Here is a 27,615-nt window from a genome sequence, read left to right as displayed (position 1 = left end):
TTATTTTCACCCCCCCTCCTGGGAATTGAACCCGAGACCTCCAGCGCTGTAGCTAAACGAGCTAACCGTTACACATTGAAATTTGAACATTGAATTTTAATTCGACGAATTCTCACACCCCTGACTCTCCGGCTATAAAATATTCACCCAATGAATATTTATAAAATGTAAATTGTCGTAAATCGTAGAGACGCATTTGAAATTAGAATCCGAATACACTCTCTCTCTCCCGCAACTCCCAACCGTCTGTCTCGATTACACCGCGCGGGGCGGGGCCTGCGCGCTGAGTGGGCGGGGCCTCCCCCCATTGGCCGGCTCGCCCGCGCCCCTCCCACCACTCAACCGCGAGGGGAAAGTTGCCAGTTGCCAGATTGAGGATAAAACATGTATCCGATTTTTTCCGTGAGGCGAACGTAATTGAATAAAATCGAGTATGGCTGGCAAATGTTTTTATTTTTTTTAGCTGAATGTGCGCAGACGGCGTATTCTGGTTTACAAAGCGTGGCAAATTGAATTGACGCTATTATTGGCGATGCGTTTTGCATTCAGAGTGCAATTTAGTGCCCGCCTTGTAGTGTGATGGTCAGGACATTCGGCTACCGTGCTGGAGATCCCGGGTTCGATTCCCAGGAGGGGAGGTCAAATAAATATAAACGATTTTTCACTCTAATATTTATTCAATATTCAATGTTACCTACTGGTACCTGAAGCGGAGGGCTAATAACCTTTCTTTCATGTTAACGATCAAGATAACACTGCGTTTATGTGATGAAGTGTCCTATGCAACTTCGGGAACGGATAAGGGTTTAATTTTAAATTTACTTGGTAAATACCACTATTTCTTAAAATCTATTGTGCCGCGTGTTTCGATGCATACTGTTATGATGCGGAATGCATTGAAACTAGTATCACAATATATTTTAAGGAATAGTGGTATTTACCAAGTGAAATTTTAATTAAAAATGCATGGATATTACCGCAAAGCGACTGCTGCATCAATTAATAAAATAATTGATATTGCATGGGACTGATGTAAAATGTATAAATCCGTGATTAGCGCACTTTGCAAATGCAGTGATTAGCGCACTTTGCTGCCGTGCTAGAAGTCCCGGGTTCGATCATCAGGAAGGTCAAAAGTCTACGTAACCGGAAGTCATGTATGATCAGATGTATGGATGTGAAGGAGGCTAAGAGTGTGTGTCAGATGTCAGGACAGAAGAGTGTGGCGTTCTTTCTTCTTTGCCTACCCCTGTAAGGAGACAGCGTGGTGGTAGACGTGAAAATCTCCTAAGTGGGGTGTAATCTGTATGTTTAAAGTTGAAAAAAATAGTAAGTAAATGAAACGAATTTGGGATATGAGGAATAAATAAAACCATTTGATGTAATGTTTCTATATATATTTTTAATGAAGATAATTACTTGTTGCGTCTGCTCTCTTTAAAGATAATAAAGGCCTTTTTACACTATGTCGGCTGAGCCTCTACTACCTACGAGTCAAGTACAATTTCGGCAAACCGGTATTTAAATTCAAATTAAACTCAACGAGAAAAAGTTAAAACTCCCAAAATTTAAAACACCCTTTGAAATAAATAATATTACCTTGTGAAACAAATATCTTTAATAAGGTAAGAGGTTTCTTCTTGTCACCAAAAACTATACAACCTAATAAAATTAGACTGTGATATTGGGTGACATTTGAGATCAATGTCACATTAAGCCAATACCAAACTAATAATGAAGCTTTTATTTTATATTATTTTTTTATTTTGTTTGGGCTTTTGTTTTATTTTTGTTGTTTGTTTTTCTATTTCATCAACAAATTATGAATGCCAGTGGGTAATTTTCAAATCAATTAATGGGGATAAAAACTCTACCCATAAATACCCTATTAAGTAATAAGTATTTTTTCATTTTCTATTTTAATTCGTTATGTAAATTCGAAAAATGGACTATCTCGAATTGCTCTTCAGTAAAATGGACCGTCTCGAATTGCTCTTCTAGAGAAAAAGACCACCTGGAAGACCTCCGAAGCAGTGGAATGACAGCTGGCAGTCTACGCAAGAGACGGATAACAATCAGATTCGAGCATCTATAAAAAGGAAGAAGATGAAGAAATTTGAAAACTGGTTTCTAAAAACTGAAATCGCTTTAAATCAAGTCCAGAATCATATTTAAATTTGTCAAAATTTAACTTATTTACACATATATGCTTGTTTGATATTGATCAGAATCAACCCACTGAATGTATTTTACAGGCAATAATTCAAAAATTGAGTAAAAGGTAAGAAGTTACCTACTTCAGTAACTATTTTAAAAAAATAGCTATGTACTTACATGTATTAAAAAATCTAGCATTGAACCTACGTAACAGTTCCCAAATATTAACAATTTTAATTGTGTATTCATACTTCCATTATTTCAATGATGGGTACATACAATTTTCATGTTGAGTTTAATAATTTAAATTCACCGGTAAGCGTAGCGATAGATTCATCAGTCCGCGCGAAATGGGTTAACTTAGAAACGAGACAAATTCGCCGTGTTAACACATTTCGTGCGGCGCGAATATTCATGCAGAGGGTGTATTCTACTAATTCACAAAAAAAACATCGAGGGTCAAGAACAAAATCCGTCTTATGTTTTATACATATGCGTGGGGCATGCTTTCTATCGATGTTTTTTTGAAAATTAGTAATTTTGCAGGTAGGTACAAAAGTGTAGATATTAACCATATTTTTCATTAACAGATACAATTATCTACAGAAAGCCCCATTGTACGTTTTAATTTATATAACAATTTTTTTAAAGAAATGTCGAAATATTTTGATATTTTAAAAAAAAAATTAAATAAAGTAAAATTGGTCCAATTCCTACATATCTACAAATTAATTTAAATATGAGTTAGCTTTAATATTTTGCATGTAGTCTTAATTTAAGTTTTACTTGGTAAACACCACTAGAAATAGCAGTATTTACCAAGTAATACTTAAATACAATTGGATAGATTTTACCACAAAGTGACACTAATGAAATCCTTTGTTTTTGTTAGGGTGTAGAAAATTTTTGATTTCGTTTACAAATGGTGATTGATCATATTAAAAAATTCTTATTTTTCCAAAACTGGGTATTTTACCCAACTGATATGATAACATCTTCATATAAAAAGTCACTAAAACCAATTTGAAATACAATGTAGATACGTACGAACCAGAATGAAATGTAAAACTATCGAATAATGATATTGTAAAACCAAACGCAATACATTGGGGTATTTTTGTATCTAATAAAATAAATTACATTTCATAATAAATAAAAATTCTCGGACAGTCAAAACAAGATTCCATTCTTTTAAAACAATAATTGACTAAGTTTGTATGAAATATATTACTTTTTTAAATAATGCCAAGCACATTTATAATCATTTTTAAAATTGCTTACTTTTGTAACCCGAGCCTTTAACTAACAAATTGACGTTTCTCTAGGAATTTTGTTTAAAAATATTTATCGGAGAACTGATTCTTTTGTCGTTTTTTACAAATTAAAAATATGGAGAATTCTCTTTTCGCAACAATTGTCTTAACCACTGCTAGATATTAAATTTTAAATATTTTTAATACGTACATTTATTTACACTTACAAATCTAAGTTGTGATGAGTCTTCTTCAAAGATACTCAATAATAATAGTTTAATAATGGATAATATAATCACTTACATTTTTATAACTTTAACATAAATTACATTTTTCAATTCTTCCGCTTCCCTGACTTAAAAAGCATTAACAATTAACTATATGGAGTAAGAAAGATTTTTCGTTTTTGTAATTTTTATATTAACGTTTTCAGCACTTGTTATTGTTTTTTGCACTGATTTTTGCTAAAACTATCAAAATCCCAACCACGAGATTTAATTATCATACAACTTTCATGTTTTAGTTAGTAATTGATATGATTTCTTACACACGAACCACGCTATCACCTCATTCACCATATTGAAAATTGGGACTCAAGCTGTATATTCCAAGTGTGTATCCAGTTTCTTTTCAATTCCTTTTAGAAGCGCCAATAAATGAATTTATCCAAATCCAGATTTTTGGTCTATTAATCCTTCATAAGTTGTTTTTATTTACAATCTATTTATCTATCACCTGCTTCAGTTTTTGTCATTTTGAATTCCACGAAAGTTTGATAGATATACCTATCTATAATTTCAATACCCCATCACCAGATAAACATTTTATTAAATGATGAAAAATTATTCGTTTATGGTGTTTTTGGTGTCTTTGATTCCATCATTTATTTGCTCGATTACTGAGTTTAACAAATTGTTTGATGTTTGCAATTGTTTACACACATATAGCAGCATTTTTCTCAGAAGTTGTTTTTTATTCGTGTTTATCTGTGAGTTTTTTGTATCTCTGATGCCTTCCTTTATTGCTTGATTACCGAGTCTAATCAATTATTTAATATTTGTAATTATTTAAACATTTGTGGCTGCATTTGTTTCGGAAATTCCGTTTTGTTTGTGTTTCTGAGCAATTGATATATCGACTCATACGTCTATAGAAGCATTTGTCTCAGAAATTGTTTTTATTCGTGTTAATCTGTGTATTTTCTGTATCTCTGATTCTTTCTTTTATTTTTTAACATGTCAACATAGATGAAGAAAAATATAGAATTCTGGCCATCACCAGGGCTTACGACCATCATAGACTGGTTAAGGTGATCAATTTTCACACGTTCCTTTATTACTTGATTACAAAGTTTAATCAATTCATTAATGTTTTCAATTGATAAAATATTTGTGGCAGCATTTCTCTCAGAAATGACATTTTGTTATTGTTTATCTGTAGCGTTTTGTGTCTCATTTCCTCCAGTTTTCTCACTTTGATACAAAGTATCCAGAGTTTATATAATTATTTCACCAATTACTTTGGCCATCGCGTCCGTTTTGCTTTCGACTTTGGCCGCTCGATTTGGTTCAGTCTCTCGCGCGCGATCACGAGGGCGGCGGCGTGAAGGGGCGGTGCAGGGGCGGGTTGGGCGGCGGCAGGAGGCGCGTGGCGGCGAGGCCGGGGAAGGCCGGGAAGCGGTAGGCGGCCAGCGGCGAGGGCGGCCGCGGCGCGGGCAGCGAGGGGCCGGCTACGGAGCCCGGGGAGCCGCCCAGGCTGATGTCCGAGTCGCTGTCCGAGGGCGGCGGGGAGCTGCCGCCGCCGCTGCGCCCGCCTTGCTGCTGCAGTCTAGAAACGAAAAGAAAAGAAAAACATTAGTATCCCAATCAGAATAGAAAAAGATTTATGTATTAATTTTAAATCAAACACAGATTTTTTCAATCTCCTTAAGTTGTATTTTATTAACAAAAACACATAAAAAATTATACTGTGACAATTGTTTCGCCTTGTTAGGGCATTATCAAACGAATGATTTTAGGGCATTATCAAACAAGTAGACTAAAAAATTCTGTGTTTGATTTAAAATTAAAACATAAATTAAAATGGAGTTCTACAAATTAAACGCCAAACCAATAAATAAAAAAAATAGAAAAAGATCATTGTACTCTAGTAGGTCAGACTCTACATATTGTTTTTTTTTGTTTTTTCGAATATATACTTCATGAAAAAATATTTTTCATAATTTTTTTCGACTCCTTCCTTACCTTTCTACTCTTTTCTTTTAAAAACCGTATATTTTTATTTCGAAGGAAAATTTATTTTTTCAATACAAAAACGGTATTTTAAGATGAAAAAAAAATCGATTAAGTCAAATGTTACCTGGGTACAAGACAATGAAGTTGCTATTTATCGAATACTGGGCCTTAACACCTTAAGAGCTATTGAAAGGTAGGTAAGGAGTTTAAAAAAGTTGAAAATATTTTTTCAGTAGGTAAATATATATTCTAAGACGCATTCTAAAAAAAATTGCACGGAAACACATGATTAAGTACCTACATAAAATACTTAGATCAGGAGTTAGAATCGTAGGCGTGTAAGTGTGAGGAGATTCACGAATGTGGAAGAGTCTACGATTGCAACCAAAAACAGATTGTTGCTACGTTATAGAACGTCTCTCTGCCTATCTCATCCTGGAAAACGGCATGATGTTAAGTAAGTTTTTAGTTTAAATCTAAATAAATAGATTTTAAAATTAACCGGATCCACGCGGCTCGCATAACCGTTTGTGTTTTTACAAGACATGCCCCATACGCGGCTGACATAAGCGTTTGTGTTTTCACTTTGCTCCAAGTTTCGAACCTCAGTTCAACTTGGAGGGATTTTTTCATGGTGTGGAACTTTGGATAAAATAATACGTCAATCCTCGGCCTTATGACATCTGTTGAAATATCTGACTAATAATTTGTAACATCACAAGGATAAATAAAACAACAGATCCCTGATTTTTCTTGCGGTCGGTAATTAGTCCGCGCCATAATCATGCCCTATATCTGTCTCACTCTCGACGCTACGCATCGCCAGTGGGTAAGAGTGACACACGATGCGTGCTTTGATTTGTTTATGTTACGATCTAATTTGTTTATATTACGATATATTTCAAGAATAATGTGACACACGTGTATTATAGAGTACCAAAAAGGCACAATGAATCCCATTGAACGTTTTTGTTTAGGAAAATAAATCGTTTCTTAACTAAATACATGATAAAAGTAATCATTTAAAAAACGGCGAAATACCGCCGCGCACGGGCGTCTCTTAGGAACAAAGTTAACGCGTTTAAAAGGTTAACCCAGCGTCGTAAATTCAAAACCTCAAAGTTGCCATTTTAAGCGTAAATATTTAGCTCGTCTGGCAAGACGCACAGTACGCAGGGCTTAATCCTAAGTCAACATCCCTAATCCTCCGGTCGGGGCGGGAAGGGGTAGGCAGAGACGGGGTGACTAACTACTAACTGCTACGGCAAACACAGGGCCATGCATTATGCATAAGGTACGGCGGTTGCCGCAAGTAATTGTAATCTAATTTATTCCGAAGGGACAACCCTTATGGTACGCGAGTTTGCTAAAGGGGTATATTTGACTATTTATTTAATTTTTAACTTTCAGAAATATAGTATAAAAATATATATAAAAGTATTTAAATTTAAATGAAATATTTAAATAAAAAGACTGTGTTTTGATCCACTCATATTACCACTCACAAATGTGAGTGGATCAAAACACAAAGTCTTTTTATTTCTCAATATAATATATTCTTAAAAATAGTTCATCGTCATGACGATAGTTCATCGACACCACCCGCAGTCGAATCCGGGGCTTTGGGAATGGTAGTCAAACGCGTTAAGCACTGCACTACAGAGGCGGGCGAATTAACTACGATTTCTAAACCTCTTCCAGCTCTGAGCAAATGTTTGAATTTCACATTACACAGTGGAGGCGGTTTGTGGCATTTAATAATCAACTGGCAAATAATTCCCGAACAAATAATAAACACCGAAGGCATCCCCTCTCTCCTCTACCTAGAATAGCGCAGTGACGGGTCGGATTTAGTTTTGAATACCTTACGTCCAAGTGAATCTGAAATCTAGCTACGGCTTATGCAACACTGATTTTCATGGCCCTACTTAGGCTCCAGCTTTGCAAAAAATTAAATTCACGTTTGTAAAATAATTCAGTATTTAAAATAAGGGTCTTTGCTAAATAAAAAGCTTAGATACTTAACTAAATAGAAAATATCATTAAAATGTAACTTTGTTTTAAAATCACTTAAAATATTTTATCATAACTTAATTATTCCCGAGGCTAACCGGTAGATATTATAATTAAGTCGTAATAAAATATTTATAATGATTTTAAAACAAAGTTACATTTTTATTATAAAATGGAAAATCACAAAGTCAAATTCAAATATAAATATATAAATAGTAAATATATAACATTTTGAGTGTGTCCAAATACTTGTTCACAAAATCTGGATTATCTCCAATTACAGGAGTCATTTTCATATTATTTCTGCTTAATAAAAAGCTTCTTTACATCTCACCAATAGATGTCTCTAGTGAAGTTCTAGTGATTCAAGAACAAGGTTTCTAAATTGGTTCATATATATAGAACTTCCAAGAATTTGAGTAGTGTGGTTGTCAATAATGGGTAGAATTGGTGAATGTTGCACGTGTGTAAAGTGATCACTTAAACCAGCCTATGACGGTCGTCACCCCCGTAAATGCCCAGACTTCCATATTCTTCTTCATCTTTGATGAGATGTCAAAAAATAATATGTAAATATATAATATGATGGTTTTCAACACCTGCCTTGTTGTTTATATAACATAAAATTTTGTCTAGCCTCCCACTAGTCTTATGATGTCGGTAACGACGAAACCCAGTCACTGGTCAAATAAAATAAATATTGAAAAAACTGCATAGTTGTTATTTTATTATTTACACTATTTAATAAAATTCGTATGTATGAATTAATTTTTAAACTCAGGAGTTAATATCTTTAGTCAGTTGGTTAGTTAGTATTTTTGTTTCCTCCGCTTCCCACTAGTCCGATGATGTCGGCAATGACGAAACCTGGTTCCGCAGTCGTTTCAATCTACCAGTATAATAGGGTTACGTTCTCTTGAATATTAAGTCAATACGGACGATCAAATAGCCCCCAATTTGCAAGTAATGACACGTAAAAATGTGAGCGCATTGTTTGGGCTAGCCCTGGACACTGCGAGGGCGGCTCTGGGTTGATTGAGGCGAAACAGCTGTCACTGCGGTCTGAGTGTGGTTAGCGCGCTTCCGAGCCATTTCATCCCAATTGCTGCTCTTCTACCCTTTGCCGTGCGCGTTCTCATCACTGCCGGCTCGTCGACCGCATTCTAACCCTTTATCGCTGTACTACAGCCCTTACAAAGGACAGCTTAGAACGGGGACAATTTTTTAATTATAATTTTTTATTTTTTTATTTAAAATTGTTTATGATACAATTACCTACTATACGTTTATACACATGGCTAACTAATAATTTGAGTTTCGCTGTGCCTCTCCATAAAAGGGACTGAGCTCTTGTGCTTGGAGAGGGACTTACACTCGAGGTTTTATTATTTTATTTGATAAATGGTAAAATTGTCTTTATATTTCGTCTTTTTAAGACATTATCAAACACTGACTAAAAATATTTACAAAATGTCCTTATATGTATACCTACTAACAATAATTGCTATTATTAGGTCTGGGAGTACATATAATGGTGGGTATTTCGGTGGGTAATGTGGATTTCTATGAATGTTAAGATAAGCAATGTAGTTAAATGTTAATAAGGGTATATGAACACAATTTGTATGGCTTTAAAATTAATATTATATAAGACAATTTTACGTACAAATATATATACATGCACATACACACATACATATATATAAAAAATAAAAAAAATAAATATATATAAATATATATATATATATATATATATATATATATATATATATATATATATATATATATATATATATATATATATATATATATATATATATAATATATATATTTATAACGTGGTAATATTTTTCTTTATAAATTGGGTGTAAATAATATGTAAAGTGGGTGTATAATAATAAAATAAACAATGTGTTGCTTTATAATTAAAGAAACGACAATAAAAGTTTATTCTCAATTAATCTTTACAATAATTTTTATATCTATCTGATTCTGACAGTTAATAATATTATATTTTTTCTATCGGATCTCTTTTGTTTAATTCTGTGCGACGCATGCGACATCTGGTGGTAGAACTGTTTTATGTAGGTACTATTTGTAAGTACTTAATAAAATGTATAGGTAGGTACCTAGTTATTTTATTACATATATATATATATATATATATATATATATATATATATATATATATATATATATATATATATATATATATATATATATATATATATATATATATATATATATATATATATATATATATATATATATATATATATATATATATATATATATATATATATATATATATATATATATATATATATATATATATATATATATATATATATATATATATATATATATATATTTACATATATATAAGACGAAGACGAAACGCGTCACGTATTAACATATACATCAAAAAATGTAGAATTCAATCCAATAAACCTTGTTTAATTTTGGATAAATTACCCAACAATACCAACATTTTACATAATCTTTCTGTCAAAATTAATTTCAATTGGATAACCGGTGGTCATTTTCTGTCATTTTTTTTATCCCAGACTTGTCAAATTCGCCGTCTCGTATAATTGCCTCTATTCCAAGAGCTATCAGTGAGCGAATACGTGTCACATAATGAATGGACTCACTGTGAGCATTACAATGGTGGGCCTCAAACCCGGGTCTTTGTTTTAAGCTCCTGTATAAAGAACGGACTGCTCTTTTGTATACAAAAATCATTATGCTGAATTCACGAATATGATATGCTAACTGGGACATTTTTGTTTAGAGCTTTACAATACATTTTATTGAAATTAACTCAGCCTTTGAAAAAATGATGTATGTGACACCAGCTAAGCAAATGAATGGACCTATTGAAGATATGTGTGTAAAATTAGCGCATGGGGAAATTAAGGAACAGGTTGATTTTAGATTTTTGACATCTCATCACGGATGAAGAAGAAAATCGAAGTCAGGGCTTATGATTTGCTGGTTAAGTGATCACTTTATACACGTGCAACATTCACCATTCTACCCATGATTGACAACCACACTAGATATTAAGTTTTTTGGAACTCCGGCTATGACTAACCCGAAATAAAAACGGTCATTGGTTCCAAATCTTAAATTTTCTAAAGTTATTCATCAATATCCTGGAATTTTGACACTAACTTGAATTCGAATATTCTAGTATTTTTATATGCCTGTGTTGTTTTACACACATAATTTTCACTGCAAATGGCAGCGCCATCTGTTGAGCGACACCCGCAATACTAAAAATTGATCATGGCGGACAGCGTGCTTCTTGAGAGCTACATAAGTATTGTATACCCACAACAACTATATCTAATCTTTTGTTTTTACAACCATACATGTATTTTATTCCAAAAAAGCAACAAAAACGGTGTTTTAAGCAAAAAAATCAATTTTGTTGAATGTTACCTAGGCTTAAAGAAAATTTAGTTGCGGGCTATCGATCATCCCGCCTTAAGATCCTTGGTTTCTTCGACATCAAAGCTTAATTCCATTCCTTTCTAATCAAACGTGCTATCCATCGAAATGGATTCTTGTTTAGGCGTTGAAACAACAAGCTGTCTGTCAGGATGGGAACCCGATACTCCTGCCTGCTGCCACAAGCCACGGAGTGCATGTAACCCGAGTAGAGGACGAAGAAGACCGGAGAACGGGAGACCTTTCCATTTGGGAGAGGAAGGTCACACGTAATGAGCGACATGTGATTTGTTTCAAACGTTAATTGAATGCGTACACTTTCTCGACAGGGTCGTGTGACAAAAATAAACTAAAAAGTGTTTTATTTTCGTATTTACTTATATCTAAATCTATGAGGTGAATGTGGTTGGTAATAACAGAGGAAGACCAAAGAGAACTTGGCATGATCAAGTATTTAAAATACTTGATCTTAATTATAGGTCAGGAGTCGGATGAATCGGTGGGTATGTATGAGGAGATGCATGAACGTGGAAGAGGCGAAGATTGTTTGCAAAGACAAATTGGTGTAGTATTCTGTTCTCTCTGCCTACCCCTGCGGAGAAGCGGCGGGTTGGTTAGTGTGTTTTTTTTACAATTAAATTTTTATTTGATCAGATATAGTGATTTTATAAAAAGGTTTTTTTTCTCTAGTTATAAACATATATTTTTTGTGGTGATTTTTTTAAATCATCTGTATAATCTCATAGAAATTTTAAGAAAAAAATCACGATTTAATCTCTGTCAATGAGATAAAATGTAATACGAGTAGGTACCTAGGTACTCGTACTCTGATAATTTGCCGAAAAAATGATTGATTTTTTGACATCTCACCAAAGATGAAGAACAATATGGAAGTCTGGGCATTAACTGGGCTGACAACACACTTAAAATGTTGTAAATAACGTACAAATTCAAAATGCGACCTACTGCGCGAGAAGGCAGACGTGTTGACTAAGCATAATTTTTATTTGAAAATATATATTGAAAGAATATATATGGATTTTTTAAAAACTTACCCTTCGATAACTCTTTTGTTCTCAAAACCATGTTTGTATATTTTTCGAAGTAAGTCTAATTTTTTTAATACAAAAAAGGTGTTATAAGAAAAAAATTGCCTAGGTTAATTAATAAAAAGTGTGTTGAGGTGGTTTGGGCATACGAATCGAATGAGTGAAGAAAGGATAGTTTAAAAAAGAATATGTAGCTGGTAATAGAAGCAGAGGAAGACCGAGGAAATCTTGGCATGATAATATATCTTCTCATATGTAGACTTTTGTTATACATAGTTGTGAAGAACTGTAATTGGTACTCATGATAATTTTGTTTGTATTCTGATTTATCATATATTGTAACTGTTGTTCTTCCTTCCAATAAAATAAAATAATATGAAAAATATTTTTTTAAATACTTCATATGTATGAGGACATACATGTATTTATTTCGATGAAAAACGTACTTTTTTCAATTCAAAAACGGTGTTTTAAGAACAACTAAAAGTTTCGGGATATCAAATGTTTTAACTTGACAATTTTTAAAAACGGCAATTTTTTAAAATATATTTTTGAATACCCGTCCGTAAAGTGTTGTCTGTCAAACGTTAGACAAGTGGCGCCACGATGTAGCGCCACGCTAGTGCGGCGAGAGGCGACATCTCTCGTGACTGTTCGGCAGCGGAGAGGCCCTAACTCCAACCAACACGTGGCAAAACAAAAGGATGCTTCAATTTACATCTCATTCTGTTTTTGTAATAAAAAATTGAAGCAAACTTTTAAATCGAAACAAATTTAGGAAATTAATGTCTAACATATAGTCTTTGTGGAATGCATTAAAACGGTTCTCCAAATAAAATTTTGATGGGTTGGCGCCCTTAGGTTATGTGAAACAATAGATTGTAATGGATATCCCCCTCTTCATATGTCTACCCCTATTCTCAATACAGCCACGCGCCTGGCAAATCACCCCTTCCCCGAGCGATTATGGTATTATTTTACGTCTGACGAGACGGCGCTGCCATGTAATTACAGCACTAATGGAAAAGATGAAAGACTAGAAGAATACCGACGCTGCGTGGTTTCCACGCACATTTGATCCCGCGAAATTAGTATGCTAAACATATCCCTTAAGGACCGAAAAACGAAAGTCGTAAACTGCAACATAACAACATAACACAAGAGGAATTCATAAAAATTAAAATAAACCCATAATTAATAATATCCCAATGACTAAAGCCTCCTCCCTATCGTCTACGTTCTCACTGATAAAAAATAAATAAAAATAAGAAACAGTTTCTTAACCATTCTCGATCTTCAACGTCCCAAGGACCCAAGTCTAAAATTTAAACTTAGCTTTAAATAGGGTGTTTGAAAATGATGCGGAATGCATCGAAACACTTGTAGCAATAGATTTTAAGAAATAGTGGTATTTACCAAGTAAAACTTGAATTAAAATCTAAAGTTTGGATAAGGGAAAATACCAAGGTTAGAGATGCGGATCAAAGAATCGAGGAACAATAGTGGAACTGGGCAGGTCATGTGGCATGTATGTCTGAGGATAGATGGACGAGTGCGGTGCTTGACTGAAGGCCTAGAACAGGACGCAGAAGCATGGGTAGTCCTCAGATAAGATGGTCCGATGACATTAGGAAAGTGCAACGCCTGCACTGGAAGTTAGTCGAGTGCAACAGACAACTGTGGAAGTCCAAGAGGGAGGCCTTTGTCCAATACTGGATATAATAAGAAGGCTGAAGTAAGTAAGTAAGAAAATCATCGGAGACGTCTCATTTCAAAAGCAGCCACATCTACAATTCAAACAGAGACACATATTTATTTTTAATTTTAGTTTTACTAGGTAAAAACTACTGTCGGGTTATGGTCCCGTGGTTAGTATCGCGGACTCTTAAGTCAGAGTTTCTCGGTTTGAACCCACTCTACCACAATTTCATACCTATTTCTTATAATGAGCCACTAAGGCTCACAGAAATAATATGAAATTGAAATATTTGTGTGAATAATAAAAACACAATTATTTAAAAAAAAAAAATTTTTTCTTTAAATCTATTGCGACACGTGTTAAGATGCATTCCGCATCATTTTCAAATACCATTGAATACGATGAAACACGTGTCATAATAGATATATTGAAAACATAGAAACAGTGGTATTTATGTAAAACTTAATTAAAAAAATGGATAGATATTACTGCAAAATGACGGAAAGAAATACTTGATATATTTATCTCAATATTTCGAAATACGAGTTTGTAAGGGTACTCGTATTGTACTGTATTGTACCTACATACATGACTAGCAACTGAGAATGCCCGCGGCTGTACCAAAATGAGATTCATTCCTCATCTGTCCTGCAGAGCGTGTAATACGGACTTCGTACAGGCCCGTATTTAGCCAAAAACTATAAATTAAAATATTTATTTATTTGTATGATTAAAATGTAATTTTGTTTTAAAATCACTATAAATATATTATTATAACTTAATTGTAATATCTACCGGTTTCCAAGCTAACCGCTTCTTTATAAAGACTGATTAATAATTAAGTTATAATAAAATAGTGAATTTAAAACAAAGTTACATTTTAGTTATAAAATGGAATATCACAAAGTTAGTGCTTCAAATATAAATTATATATATTTGTGTTTTTTTTTTTAACATTTGTCGAGAATATGGTACATTGCACTCATTGCTTAAACGAGTCTACTAAATAATAAAATGATTGACAACATTTTAAGTGTGTCCAAATACTTGTTCACAAATCTGGGTTTTACTTAGGAGTTATTTTTAGATTTTCGACAATGAGATTAATGATATACGTAAAGTATCAGGCTAAATAAAGGGCCTCTGCTAAATAAAAGCTTTCTCAAACCAACCATAGATGGCTCCAGTGAACTCACACGTAAGGCGTCATGAGATTAATGATATACGTAGGAGTACCTTGCATACATCTAAATAAAGGGGTCTCTGGTAAATAAAAGCAAATCATTCGTAGATGGCTCCAGTGAACTCACACATAAAGCGTTATGAGATTTATGATACATACATGGGGTTCCAAAAAATTGAGTAGTGTGTTTGTTGATCATGGGTAAAATTGTGAATGTTGCACCTGTGTAAAGTGATCACTTAACCAGCCTATGCAGGTCATGATCATGTAAATACTAAGACTTCAATATTTTCCTTTATCTTAGTTGAATCTTTTTTATCTAAGTTTTCTATTTTTTTATTTAATAAATAGCTGAAACATACTGTATTATACACAGCGTTATATGTAAATCAGGGAATGTACAATACTTGAAATAAGCTAGACATATTACTGCAGATGTGATTACGACGTTCTACGAGACGAGCAGGGATAATGCAGATACGAGATTGAGTCAAAACGTTGTATCTGACAAATTTGTCGAAAAAAACACAGAAAATGAAAACAAAATTGAATTACGCACGGCAAATCCAAGCAACCCTTTCAATGGTAAAAGTTTTCTACAAAATAAACTTAAAAAAAATTATTTTAGAAAAAATTACAATTCAATTGTATCAATGTCTTATAAAAAAAAAATAAGTATGTACGGTACTTTAAGAGTATGTACAGTACCAGAGCTAATAAGCCACGTCCCCGCAGGAGTAGACAGAGAGAATAGAACACCATACCACTTTGTCTTTGCAAGCAATCTTCGCTTCTTCCACATTCATGCATTTTCTCTTACATACCCGACGATCATTCCGAATCCTGACCTGATCACTTTCAAGTAAATGAATTACCTGATCATGCCTATTTTTCCTCGGTCTTCCTTTGCTTCTATTTCATAATTTATGAGGTGATTGTAGTTGGAAATATGAAGCAGAGGAAGATCAAGAGAAATATGACATAATCAAGTATTTCAAATATTTGAAAGCGGTCAGGTCGGAAGTCGGAATAATCGGCGGGTATGTATGAAGAGATGCATAAATATGGAAGAGGCGAATATTGTTTGCAATTCAATTTTTTTTAAACCCAGGTAACATTTAACGTAATATATATTTTTGCCTAAAACACCGTTTTTCAATAGAAAAAATAAGTTTCTTTAAAAAATAAATGTATGGTTTTGATAAGAAAAAAAAATATTTAAAGGTAAGGAGTTAAAAAAATATATAAAAATATTTTATCAGTATATTCTGAGAAAAAAAATCAAATAAAAACATGTGCGCAGAAACACGTATGACCCCCAGCGCGGCCAGTTGCGTTCTGAATTTGAACGTTTGAAATCTCAGCCTCAATGAAAAAAGATATTGTTGAAATGGGTACTTACTTACGCATTAAAAAATACATTGTTGCAATATTTATAGGAATAAAAAAACATACAAAATAATGGGTCGATATTTGATATTTCGTTGACCCTTATTTTAATATTGAGGAATGAATTTATAGTATAATAATGTTATACAAATATGTATGTACTATAGAATTCTGTTAAATTTACCCTCGGTATTATTTTAACATGCATGTTAAATTGGATAAATGGTCGGGTATTATCTATCGGGTGTCGGGTTACTGGTTCGATTCCCAGTAGAGCAAGTAATGTGCATTGGTTACTGGCAGTTAGGCATTGTTCGCAGAATGGAGAACGTACATTTTTTAAATATGATATTATTTAGAAGCAGTGTTTTTGGAACGTCTAAAATTGTTAAGTGTGGAAATATGATGGGTTAGTGGATTAGGGCTGCCAAAAATAGTTAGCCACCCTACGCACAAATAAAATGTTAAAAAAAACCTTCAAATTTAAAAGATGGAAAATGTTTTATCTCAAGTTCAGAAATCTATTATGATAATGACATGTCCATAAGGTGAATTATGAGGAAAAATAATAATAACACACAGAAACACAGATTGTTGTGGCGTTCTATTCTCTCTGCCTACGAAGAAGAAGCGGCGTGCTGTTAAGAAATTTACTTTAAAAAGTACATTTTTACGTTGTTATACTTTTATTTAATTTAATTAACATTATTTATGGTGTCTTATTTAAAAAATATGACGAGAAAATAAGACAAACAAATGAGCTATGTGATAAATCTTGATTGTGGAATTGTTTAATTCGCCTTTTTTTAGCATAACTATTTTTGTTAATGTAATGTAATGTTCATTATTGTTAATGTAACTTTTTTTATTTTGTATTTTTTTTATATGTAAAGCTGTACAATTCCCGAAAAAAATATATATTTAAGATATTGAATCCATTGTGTCTATTCGGCTGTCCAAACTTAAAACACAGTAAGGGACATTTTTTTTGTAGTACGTTTTTTTTTGGATTTTTGGACTAAGTAGAATCTACTTAGTCCATAAATGCAAAAAAAAATGTACTACAAAAAAATGTCCCTTACTGTGTTTTGAGTTTGGATATTGTATTGTTGTATCTTTTGTATTGTTTTTAGGCATCAACTTAATTCATTTATTATTAACTATACACATAGAAACTAAATATGCCATAAATCCTTGTAGGTACATAATAGCCAAGGAGAATTTTCTTAGGCAACAAATAAATATAAAAAAACAGTATCTCTATGTTGGTAGCCCTGCATTATTTATAGAATTATTGAGTTATTACGAAATAATGACAGACAACGGGGAAACCACGTCCCTACGATATGTGGATAGGTACTTGGGTACTGTATAGTACAGATATGGTACAAAAAATGAAACTTAACACCCCCTCTAAATTCATATTTCTATAAACACTATTAGGAGTTACTATACGGGAATAATTTACGTATGAATTGGGGTAAAATCGCACATGGTCGGGTATGTTGAAAATGTGGTAAGAACGAAGGAAAATGTGAATAAAAAAAATAAAATAAAAATTTTACATATTCACGTGATAGAATGGAAATTTCTTAAAAAAATAAAGAATACGAGAGGGAACGCATCTACTTAAAACGTTATACGACCATGCAAAATTTGGATTAAAAATATTTCGTTTTTTCAATATTTACAATTTTATTGATTGGTGCTTCGATTGGTAATGCTGATATTAATATTTTGTGATAGCTAAAATGTGAGATATATGTCCGTAATTTAACATTTTTATGATATTCATTTTACATTCATTCAAACCCTTATCCGCACCCCAATGGTGCATAGGGCACTGCATCATATAAACGCAGTGTTATCTTGATCATTAACACATGAAGGAAAGGTGATCAGCCCTCCGCTTCAGGTACCAGTCCAGGGTAATATTTAATAAATATTACAGTGAAAAAATCACTTATCACAAAAACCCTCCCTGGGAATCGAACCCGGGACCTCCAGTACGGTAGCCGAGCGTGCTGACCATTACACTACGGAGGTGGACATTATGATAACGAGGAATAAATGTTACTTACACAATGCGTGGTTCTTCAAGTGTTCATATATAGCTTCTGATGTCTACATCTATAATTTCTTCGATTCGATAATTGATACTAATTGGACCTAGAATTGAGATTTAATTTCAAGGACGCGTATTATTATTTACTAGCCACATTTCGTTACATGAGAGAGATGAAAGATGTAACGTAGAGAGAAGGAGAGAGAGAGAGGGCTAAACATTCCGACGCCACGAAAGTGAAACAAAAGAAAGAAATGGATGCACAACGATACAAAGTGATAATAAGGTAGTGTCGCGCATGCGCACGTTGTAGACGCTATTAATGAACAGTTGAGGTACCACGTATTGTGTAAGTAATATTTATCACTATGTTTGAACTAACTCAAAAAATCAATAAAAAAATTGAGAATTACAATAAACGAGTATGCAATTTTTCAAAGTAGGTACATTAGGTTAGGTTTGTAAATGAAAGTTAAATTAAGGAAAGTATGTAAAAATACAATTAAATAATGTTGAAACATAATAATAATAATAAAACCCTTATCCGCACCCCAATGGTGCATAGGGCACTGCGTCATATAAACGCAGTGTTATCTTGATCGTTTACACATGAAGGAAAGGTGATCAGCCCTCCGCTTCAGGTACCAGTCCAGGGTAATATTGGATAAATATAACAGTGAAAAAAATCACTTATATTTAATAATAAATATAACAGTGAAAAAAATCACTTATATTTATTTTACCCCCCTTGGGAATCGAACCCGGGACCTCCAGAACGGTAGCCGAGCGTGCTGACCATTACACTACGGAGGCGGACATGGCGTAATGGCATGTTGAAACATACGTAAGAATATTGGAAGTATATATATGAAATAAAATTAAGGAAAACATGTATAAAATTTTAAAAAATTATTAAAACACCAAATGACATGAATTTTAATTTAAATAAGGGTTATTTTAGTATATTAATTATAGATTTATAACTTTATACTTGTAAGAGTTGGTACTGACGAATGTAACATAATACCAGAGTGGTGTAAGTCTGTAATAAATGAGACGAAAAATGCGACCAAGTGAAAAAACGCGTTCGTGTTGTAACCGATACCCGTCTCAAGGGGAATCATGTTTGACCAACATACTTCACAATTACAAAGTAATTACTCCATTTCTACGTTTCGATGGTCACCCAATAACCAGATCATGTAATGTTTGGTGGATATAGGGGACACCAGGTTCCGAAGTAACATGGGTTCAATGTAACAACGCGTCTTTCCGCTACCAAGTAACTTTGTGTCACATTTAGGGTGATGCCTCGCATTGCGAACGCTGCGCACTACGAACATTATTTTAGTCATTTTTTATACAAAAATCCATCAATAAATATAAAATGGCGGTATGTATAGGTAAACGAAATAGATCGCGTCATCGGCCACCTCATCCATTATTAAACGACTCATGACGGATGGAGCTAATGCATAATTTATGAAACAGGTTTTATAAAATTAACAGTGTTATCGTGATAGTTAACATACGAAGTAAAGGTGATCAGCCCTCCGCTTCAGGTACCAGTCCAGGGTAATATTAAATAAATATTACATTGAAAGAATCACTTATATTTATTTGACCCCCCCTGGGAATCGACCCGGAACCTCCGGAACGGTAGCCGAGCGTCCTGACCATTACACTACGGAGGCGGACAGGACATTGTAAAGACCAATACATCTACAATATGATTTTAAAAAAATACATCAAACATCATTTCCCAATTTATTAATAAAGTAGGTAGATACCTACCGATTTTTAATCAGTTCACTGCCCATTTCTTATCGCTGATTCCAGCGCGGTTTCTCAAAGATCGCATCTACAGATCCAGCCTGAGATTGCGGCCAAACGAGAATATTATATCGACTTCAATGTGTGTACCTATACACATCTCTGTCCTTTGAGCCGCACCGATACCGCCCGGTGTCGATTACGGTGTTGCCATGTGTAATTAAATGATACCCTTGATCTCTATCGATATTTTGGGATGTGGTCAGCGCTAGATGATCTGGAGATTGGTACAGATAGACTTGCTCCGTATTCTTGGATCTTGTGACTGATTTTTAACATTCATTTTTACATCTCAATACAGATGAAGAAGAATGTGGTCTATATATAAGTTTAAGTATTTACAAGGCCTATGATCTATTATAGGCTGATAAGTGATCACTTTTTACATGTGTAATTTTCACCATTTTACATATTTATAAATATATATATATATATATATATATATATATATATATATATATATATATATATATATATATATATATATATATATATATATATATATATATATATATATATATATATATATATATATATATATATATATATATATATATATATATATATATATATATATATATATATATATATATATATATATATATATATATATATATATATTCACAACATTTTGAGTGTGTCCAAATACTTGTTCACAAAATCTAGATTATGTCCAATCACAGGAGTTATTTTCATATTATTTAGACTTCCATATTCTTCTTCATCTTTGAAGAGATGTCAACAAAAAAATCAGAATAAATACATATCTTTAATTGACAATTTCTTTCACATGTGAGTTCTCGACACCACCTACGGTCGAGTTGTGTAATTATTTATTTAGCAGACACCTTCATCAAATGTTTGTAAAATTTTTTCCCAATTATATAAATATATATATACGCCTGAAAATACAATATTATCTACAGATTTTATCTTTTTTAAAAGCATTTTTATTTTTACAAGCTTCCAGTGTATCTGTCAAAAGTTCTAGATGTTTCTTTACTCAAGATTTACTCAAGATTTATATTGATATCTCGACAAAGATGAAGAAGAATACGGAAGGAAGTACCTTTTTTATTTAACTTATAACTGAAAGAGTTATATTAATAAAAAAATGAGCCTGTCCACACATTTTTTTTCAAATCTGTGTTTGTTTACTTGTAAGTGATTTATATTGATATCTCGACAGAGATGAAGAAGAATACGGGAGTCTGGTAATTTTACATCCTTGACCTGTCGTTCTATAATCAGCTGATGACAACAGCCGTAAATCTATCATTTATTCATCGATCGCGCGATGCCTGTCAATGTTAGATGTATTGAGAGAGTAAAATAGGATTTTAAATTATATGTTGTATGCAGAGAAGAGAAATGCATTGAACAATAATAAAACAAGGTGATTACAACGATTTACGATATTAGGATGTATCAAATATCGCGTTTGTACTCCGTTTATTATGAGTGACAGCCTAATGAGCAAATTTATCCAATAAACCTCAATTATGCAATTATGCTCTGCAACTCGTGCCCGGCCAATGGGAGCGCGTCACGTGATTGGGCAGCAGCCAATCAGGGACAGGATACGAGGCAGGAAGATTCGAATTTCAAATATCCTTTTGACAGGGCGGGAAAACGATTGTGACAGATTTGTCCGTCGATTTTTCATTTGAAAACAATCCCGAAGTAGGAATAAGATAATTAAAACCCTTATCCGCACCCAAATGGTGCATAGGGCACTGTGTCATATAAACGCAGTGTTATCTTGATCGTTTTTTTTACACATGAAGGAAAGGTGATCAGCCCTCCGCTTCAGGTACCAGTCCATGGTAATATTGAATAAATATTACAGTGAAAAAATCACTTATATTTATTTTACCCTTCTTGGGAATCGAACCCGGGACCTCCAGAACGGTAGCCAAGCGTGCTGACCATTACACTACGGAGGCGGACAAAATAAGATAAGAGGACAACATTTTGAATGCGTCCAAAATCTGGATTATCTCCATTTTCATCTCACAAATAGATGTCTCTAGTGAAGTTCTAGTGATTCAAGAATAATGTTTCAAAATTGGTTCATATACATAGAACTTGTTGGTTGTCAATAATGGGTAGAATTGGTGAATGTTACACGTGTGTAAAGTGATCACTAAAACCAGCCTTTGACGGTCGTCAGCCCCGTAAATGCCCAGACTTCCATATTCTTGAGATGTCAAAAAAAAAGATAATAGAACGCCACACCAATCTGTCGTAAACAAACTTCGCCTCATCCACATTCATGCGTCTTCTCATGCATTATTTACATTACATACCCCCCGATTATTCCGACTCCTGACCTGACCAAGTTTTCCCCGGTCTTCCTCTGCTTTATTACTTACCACATTTGTCTCATAAATTTGTTCACTCATTCGATTCACAGACGATACCTCTTGAATTGGGGAATATATTTTTTTTTGTTAATTTTTTATTCTGGCCATATTTTTTTTTAAGATTTCGTAAGAACAAAATTACAAAATGTAAATGTTATAAATAGTGTAAAATATTGACTTATAATTGGAATAAAATTAATAAAAAAAATACAATATGTAAGCACCCTTGAGATAGTGTTTTACGAAAATGGCTCTATATATGCAAGTTATCAAAATTCTATATTTTTATTTTCTTGATAAACGTATTATTTTACATACTTATACAAGCAAGTACCTATGTAAAATAATTCTTCTTCTAACCCTTATCCGCCCCCAATGGTGCATAGGGCACTGCATCGTAGCAGCAGTCTTACCTTGATCGTTAAATACACGAAGGAAAGGTGATCAGCCTTCCACTTCAGGTACCAGTCCAGGGTCATATTAAATAAATATTAGACTGAAAAATTACTAATATTATTTTGACCCTCTTGGGAGTCGAACCCAGGATCTCCAGCATGGTAGCCTAGCGTGCTGAGAACAAAATTACAATATGTAAATGTAAATAATAATGTTAAAAAAATATATAAAAATTAATTAAAAAAATACAATATAGTGTTTTACAAAAATGGCAATATACATGTAAGTTATCAAAAATCTTTATTTTTATTTCGTTGATATATCGCTGACTCCTTTCAAGAACGTCATAAATCAAAAATCGTCAATTTTCAGCTGTGCATGTTTTCGGAATGCCTAGAAAATGTACTATATCCCAGCAAAAGAGGAATATTTTTAACTTGATATTTACCCGCTACAGGGCAGAAAGTGTTGTTTTTGCATTTTGAAGAAAAGGTATTACATAATTATTTTTTAAAAATACTAAATATTTTTCTAATGGAGAAAAAACTTCAGCTTTCACCTAAAAAAAACTGTTGCACAGTAAAAAGTTCAATAAGTGGCTTGATATTTATTTTTAATACATTGTATTTTATTTTGGAACTTAAAAAACGATCTCCTGAAAAATCAAGTTTTTTGATTTATGACGGTCTTGAAAGGAGTAAGCGATATGTATAAGCACGTATGTAAAATGGCTGAATTCAAAATTTGATGGCCTGAAGGTATTTTTTTTTTAATCGGTTAATATGTGAAGATGTACTTAAGACATCAGTAAAATAGAGTAATTATGCCGTTTGATTTTATCGAAGCTGCTATCTCGTTCCATAATATTAATATAATCAGTGCTTTCGACTGAATGATACTGAATGTAACTAGTATGTATGTGAAAATAAGATATTTTTAGGCCCAGTATTCGATAAGTCGTTCTCACTTTCTCTAAACATCATTTTCTCTAAACCCGGAAACATTTTGCGTACCTAATCGAATTTTTTTATTAAAACGCCGTTTTTGTATCGAAGAAATAAGTTTTTCTTAGCAATAATTATATAGTTTTGAAAACAATAGACTTATTCAAAGGTAACGAGTTAAAAATTATATAAAAATATTTTTTCTTTGTATATTCTGAAAAACAAAAAAAAATCAAATGCACATTCTGTAAAAAAATTGGGCGTAGAAAGACGTGTTACCTCTACGGCGGTCAGCCGACGAATGAGCTCTGTCTTTGCGAGTAGAAATGTCTAGTTAATATATTAAAATGTAATATTTTTTCTAACAATATGAAAGAAATAAAAATTGTTATTTTTATTGATTGGAAAAAGTCAGTTACGACAGTTAGTCGGAAGAGTGAAGACATTTTTGGTATGTGTGTAGTGTATTGGCGGTGTATAACGGAGTTATTGTGAACAGGCTAACTTTGACCAACATAATTCAATTCCGACTATCCTGTATTTTGCAAAACTAATTTGTGGCATACTAAAGCGTGTAACTAGAACAGAATTTACTCAAACTGTGGCCCGAACCTAAAACAATATTATAGGCCCTAGGGTGTTCCAAAACTGTCTACACATCGCTCATTCCTTCAAGAACGTCATAAATAAAAAATCGTCAATTTTCAGTTGTGCATGTTTTCGGAATGTCTAGAAAATGTACTATATCCCAGCAAAAGCGGCATATTTTTAACTTAATATTTACCCGCTACAGGGCAGAAAGTGTTGTTTTTGCAAATTGAAGAAAAAGTATTCTTTAATTATTTTTTTAAATTTACTAAATATTTTACAAATGGACAAAAAACCTTCAGGTTTTCCCTAAAAGTATTTGTTGCACAGTAAAAAGTTTAATAACTGGCTTGATATTTATTTTTAAAACATTGTATTCTATTTTAAAGCTTAAAAACGTTCTCCTGAAAAATCGTGTTTTTTTATTTATGATGTTCTTGAAATTTAATGCAAATACCTGGAAGATGGCCGGGAGGGAGGAAAATGGGAAAAGAGAAAGATCCAAGACAAATTTTATAAAAATTGGGACAATCACGATATGAATATCGATTTACTATGTAAGCAATCTCAGTGCTGAAAATGTCGAGTAGAACATATCAAAATTGCCATATCCACCGTTGACGAATTTTGATGAACGATTAATACAGGAAACTTATTTTACAGCTTTACGTCAGTTTCTGTCTACCCTGTACCAAAATTTAGTAACATCAGTATGGAAGTATAGTCCGCCTGCGTTATGCTGGCACGCGAAACTCGATATAGTATGATTACCGCCAACTGTAAAGCAGTGAATATTATGGTACTCGAGAGATATTGAATTAATTCCAGCTCCTTGATCCCATGGCGGAGCAGTGGCGTGTCTCTCCGCGAGCCCGAGGGGGCTACCTGGAGGGGGAACGGGGATAACGCAATAATAAAATAATCAGCGTTATGAGATTAGCCCCCTTCGCTTACAAAGGAAGGTTTAGAATATCCCCGAATCGTGAAGGCATCAATATTTATATCGTGAAATCGCATTCGTCCGCATTTTAAAGTCGCTGTAATTTTTTCGTTTGCTTAAGTTTCTTCAGTAAAAAATTGTGGTCCTTGAAAGCTGTCCCAGAAGCATCTAGGCTCCTGACAGACATTATCTTAAAAAGCATTTTTTTTAAAAACTAAGTTGCATAATTTATTGAAAATGTGAAACAAATTTGTATCCCGTGGTTAGTGCCGCGGACTCTCTAATCAGGGTTTCTGGGTTCGAACCCACTCTACCACAATTTGATACCTAATTTTAATATTGACCCGCTTAGGCTCATAGAAACAGTATGAAATTCAAGTATTTTTGTAAATAATAAAAACAAAAATATTTATCTTAAATAATAATAATAATAATGTCCAAATCTTTGTTCATAAATCAGAGATGTCAAAATGTAAAAAAAGCTCCTAACCCTGATTTATGAACGAGGATTTGGACACACTCAAAATGTTGCAAATAAAATAATTTCATTAATTGATTTGGCAGTCAGATTGTAATAATATCTATGCATTTTAATTTAAATATCGCTTGGTAAATACCACTATTTCTTGAAATCTGTTGTCACACGTCGGCTGTCCAAACTCAAAACACAGTAAGGGACATTTTTTTGCAGTCCTTTTTTTTTGCATTTTTGGACTAAGTAGAATCTACTTAGTCCAAAAATGCAAAAAAAAACGGACTGCAAAAAAATGTCCCTTACTGTGTTTTAAGTTTGGACAGCCGACGTGTTTCGGTGCATTCCGCATCATTTTCAAATACCGTTTGTGACGCTAAATCTAAATTTTACAGTATCAATCATGTAACAAAATTATTGAAGCCAGTACGGATAAAAAGGCAAAATGTTTAGGAAAATGACCAAATATAGTTGTGTGTACATATGTTTTTTGTCCCAAGAATACAGCTCTAAAATTTAGACTAAACTTCACATACGGTCTTTGAAAATGATGCGGAATGCATCGAAACAAGTGGCACAAGAGATTTTAAGAAATACCCGTATTTACCAAGTTAATTTTCAAATTTAAAATTTAAAAGAGACCCTGTTAATTGTCTTGACTGTACTCGTAGCGGAAGCGTTGCAAGTTTATTAAAATAAATCAGGTAATTTGATAAGGGAAGAAAAATAATACAACGGAAGCGCTTTTTCTTCATTTTACGGAGTTAATTTATTGGTTGATTTAACTTATTAGGCTAGCGTAGCATTCTGCTTGCTAAAAAAGGGGGATGAAATATTAAAAGACTGCAATGATAATATTCATATTTCTAGTTTAGGGGTGCAAGGAACGAAGATAATTCTTTTATAGTACAAATATGTACTAGCCCGACCTATAAGGTGATGTTTTTCAAGGTTTTTTTTTTATATTTTCGTTACAATTGACAATTATAATAAAACAAATATTTTTATTAAAAAATATGGTAAAATGAAAGAAAAAAAGACATTCTTACCCCTATGGTTTAACCCTATCAAATACAGTTTGAAATACCCACCAATATTACTAAAAAATAATATAAAATACAATATCTGACATATATTTTATAAAATATAATAACAACTATGTATGTAGTTTTTTCCAATGTTATTTTATTTGACCTGTAACCGAGTTTTGTCGTTACCGATATCATCAGACTGGTTGGAGGCTAGACAAAATTTCACGCTATATACACAACAAGGCGGGGGTTGAAAACCATGATTGCATGTGATTTTTCTGACATCTGACATCGATTAGTGATTTTTCTGACATCGATATGTCAGAAAATACATTTTTCTAAATACTAAAAGATTCATGGATGCTGAAGATAAAATGATTCGAAAACATGACAATTATATAATACACTTATAAAACGTGTCACTTATATAATATTCCCGATGAGTAATTGACATTACTCATATTATTTTTTGACATCTCATCAAAGATGAAGAAGAATATGGAAGTCTGGGCATTTATGGGGCTGACGACCGTCATAGGCTGGTTTA

General features: G+C 33.0%; 1 protein-coding gene across 1 annotated transcript in view; it reads right to left on the bottom strand.

Moving 5' to 3' along the window:
- Positions 1-4,866: 4,866 nt before the first annotated feature.
- LOC148309419 (uncharacterized) overlaps positions 4,867-27,615 on the bottom strand; it is a 139,144-nt gene continuing 116,395 nt past the window's right edge. The window contains exon 3 of the mRNA XM_088260090.1: positions 4,867-5,237. Within this exon, the coding sequence (XP_088116216.1) occupies positions 4,997-5,237 (241 nt within the window). The 3' untranslated portion in view covers positions 4,867-4,996. The remainder of the gene's footprint in view (positions 5,238-27,615) is intronic.

The sequence above is a fragment of the Brachycentrus maculatus genome, unplaced genomic scaffold, assembly GCF_059751285.1.
Source record: "Brachycentrus maculatus isolate JH-2025_06_01 unplaced genomic scaffold, ASM5975128v1 h1tg000124l, whole genome shotgun sequence".
Lineage (NCBI taxonomy): Eukaryota > Metazoa > Arthropoda > Insecta > Trichoptera > Brachycentridae > Brachycentrus > Brachycentrus maculatus.
This window is presented reverse-complemented; position numbering and strand designations above follow the sequence as displayed.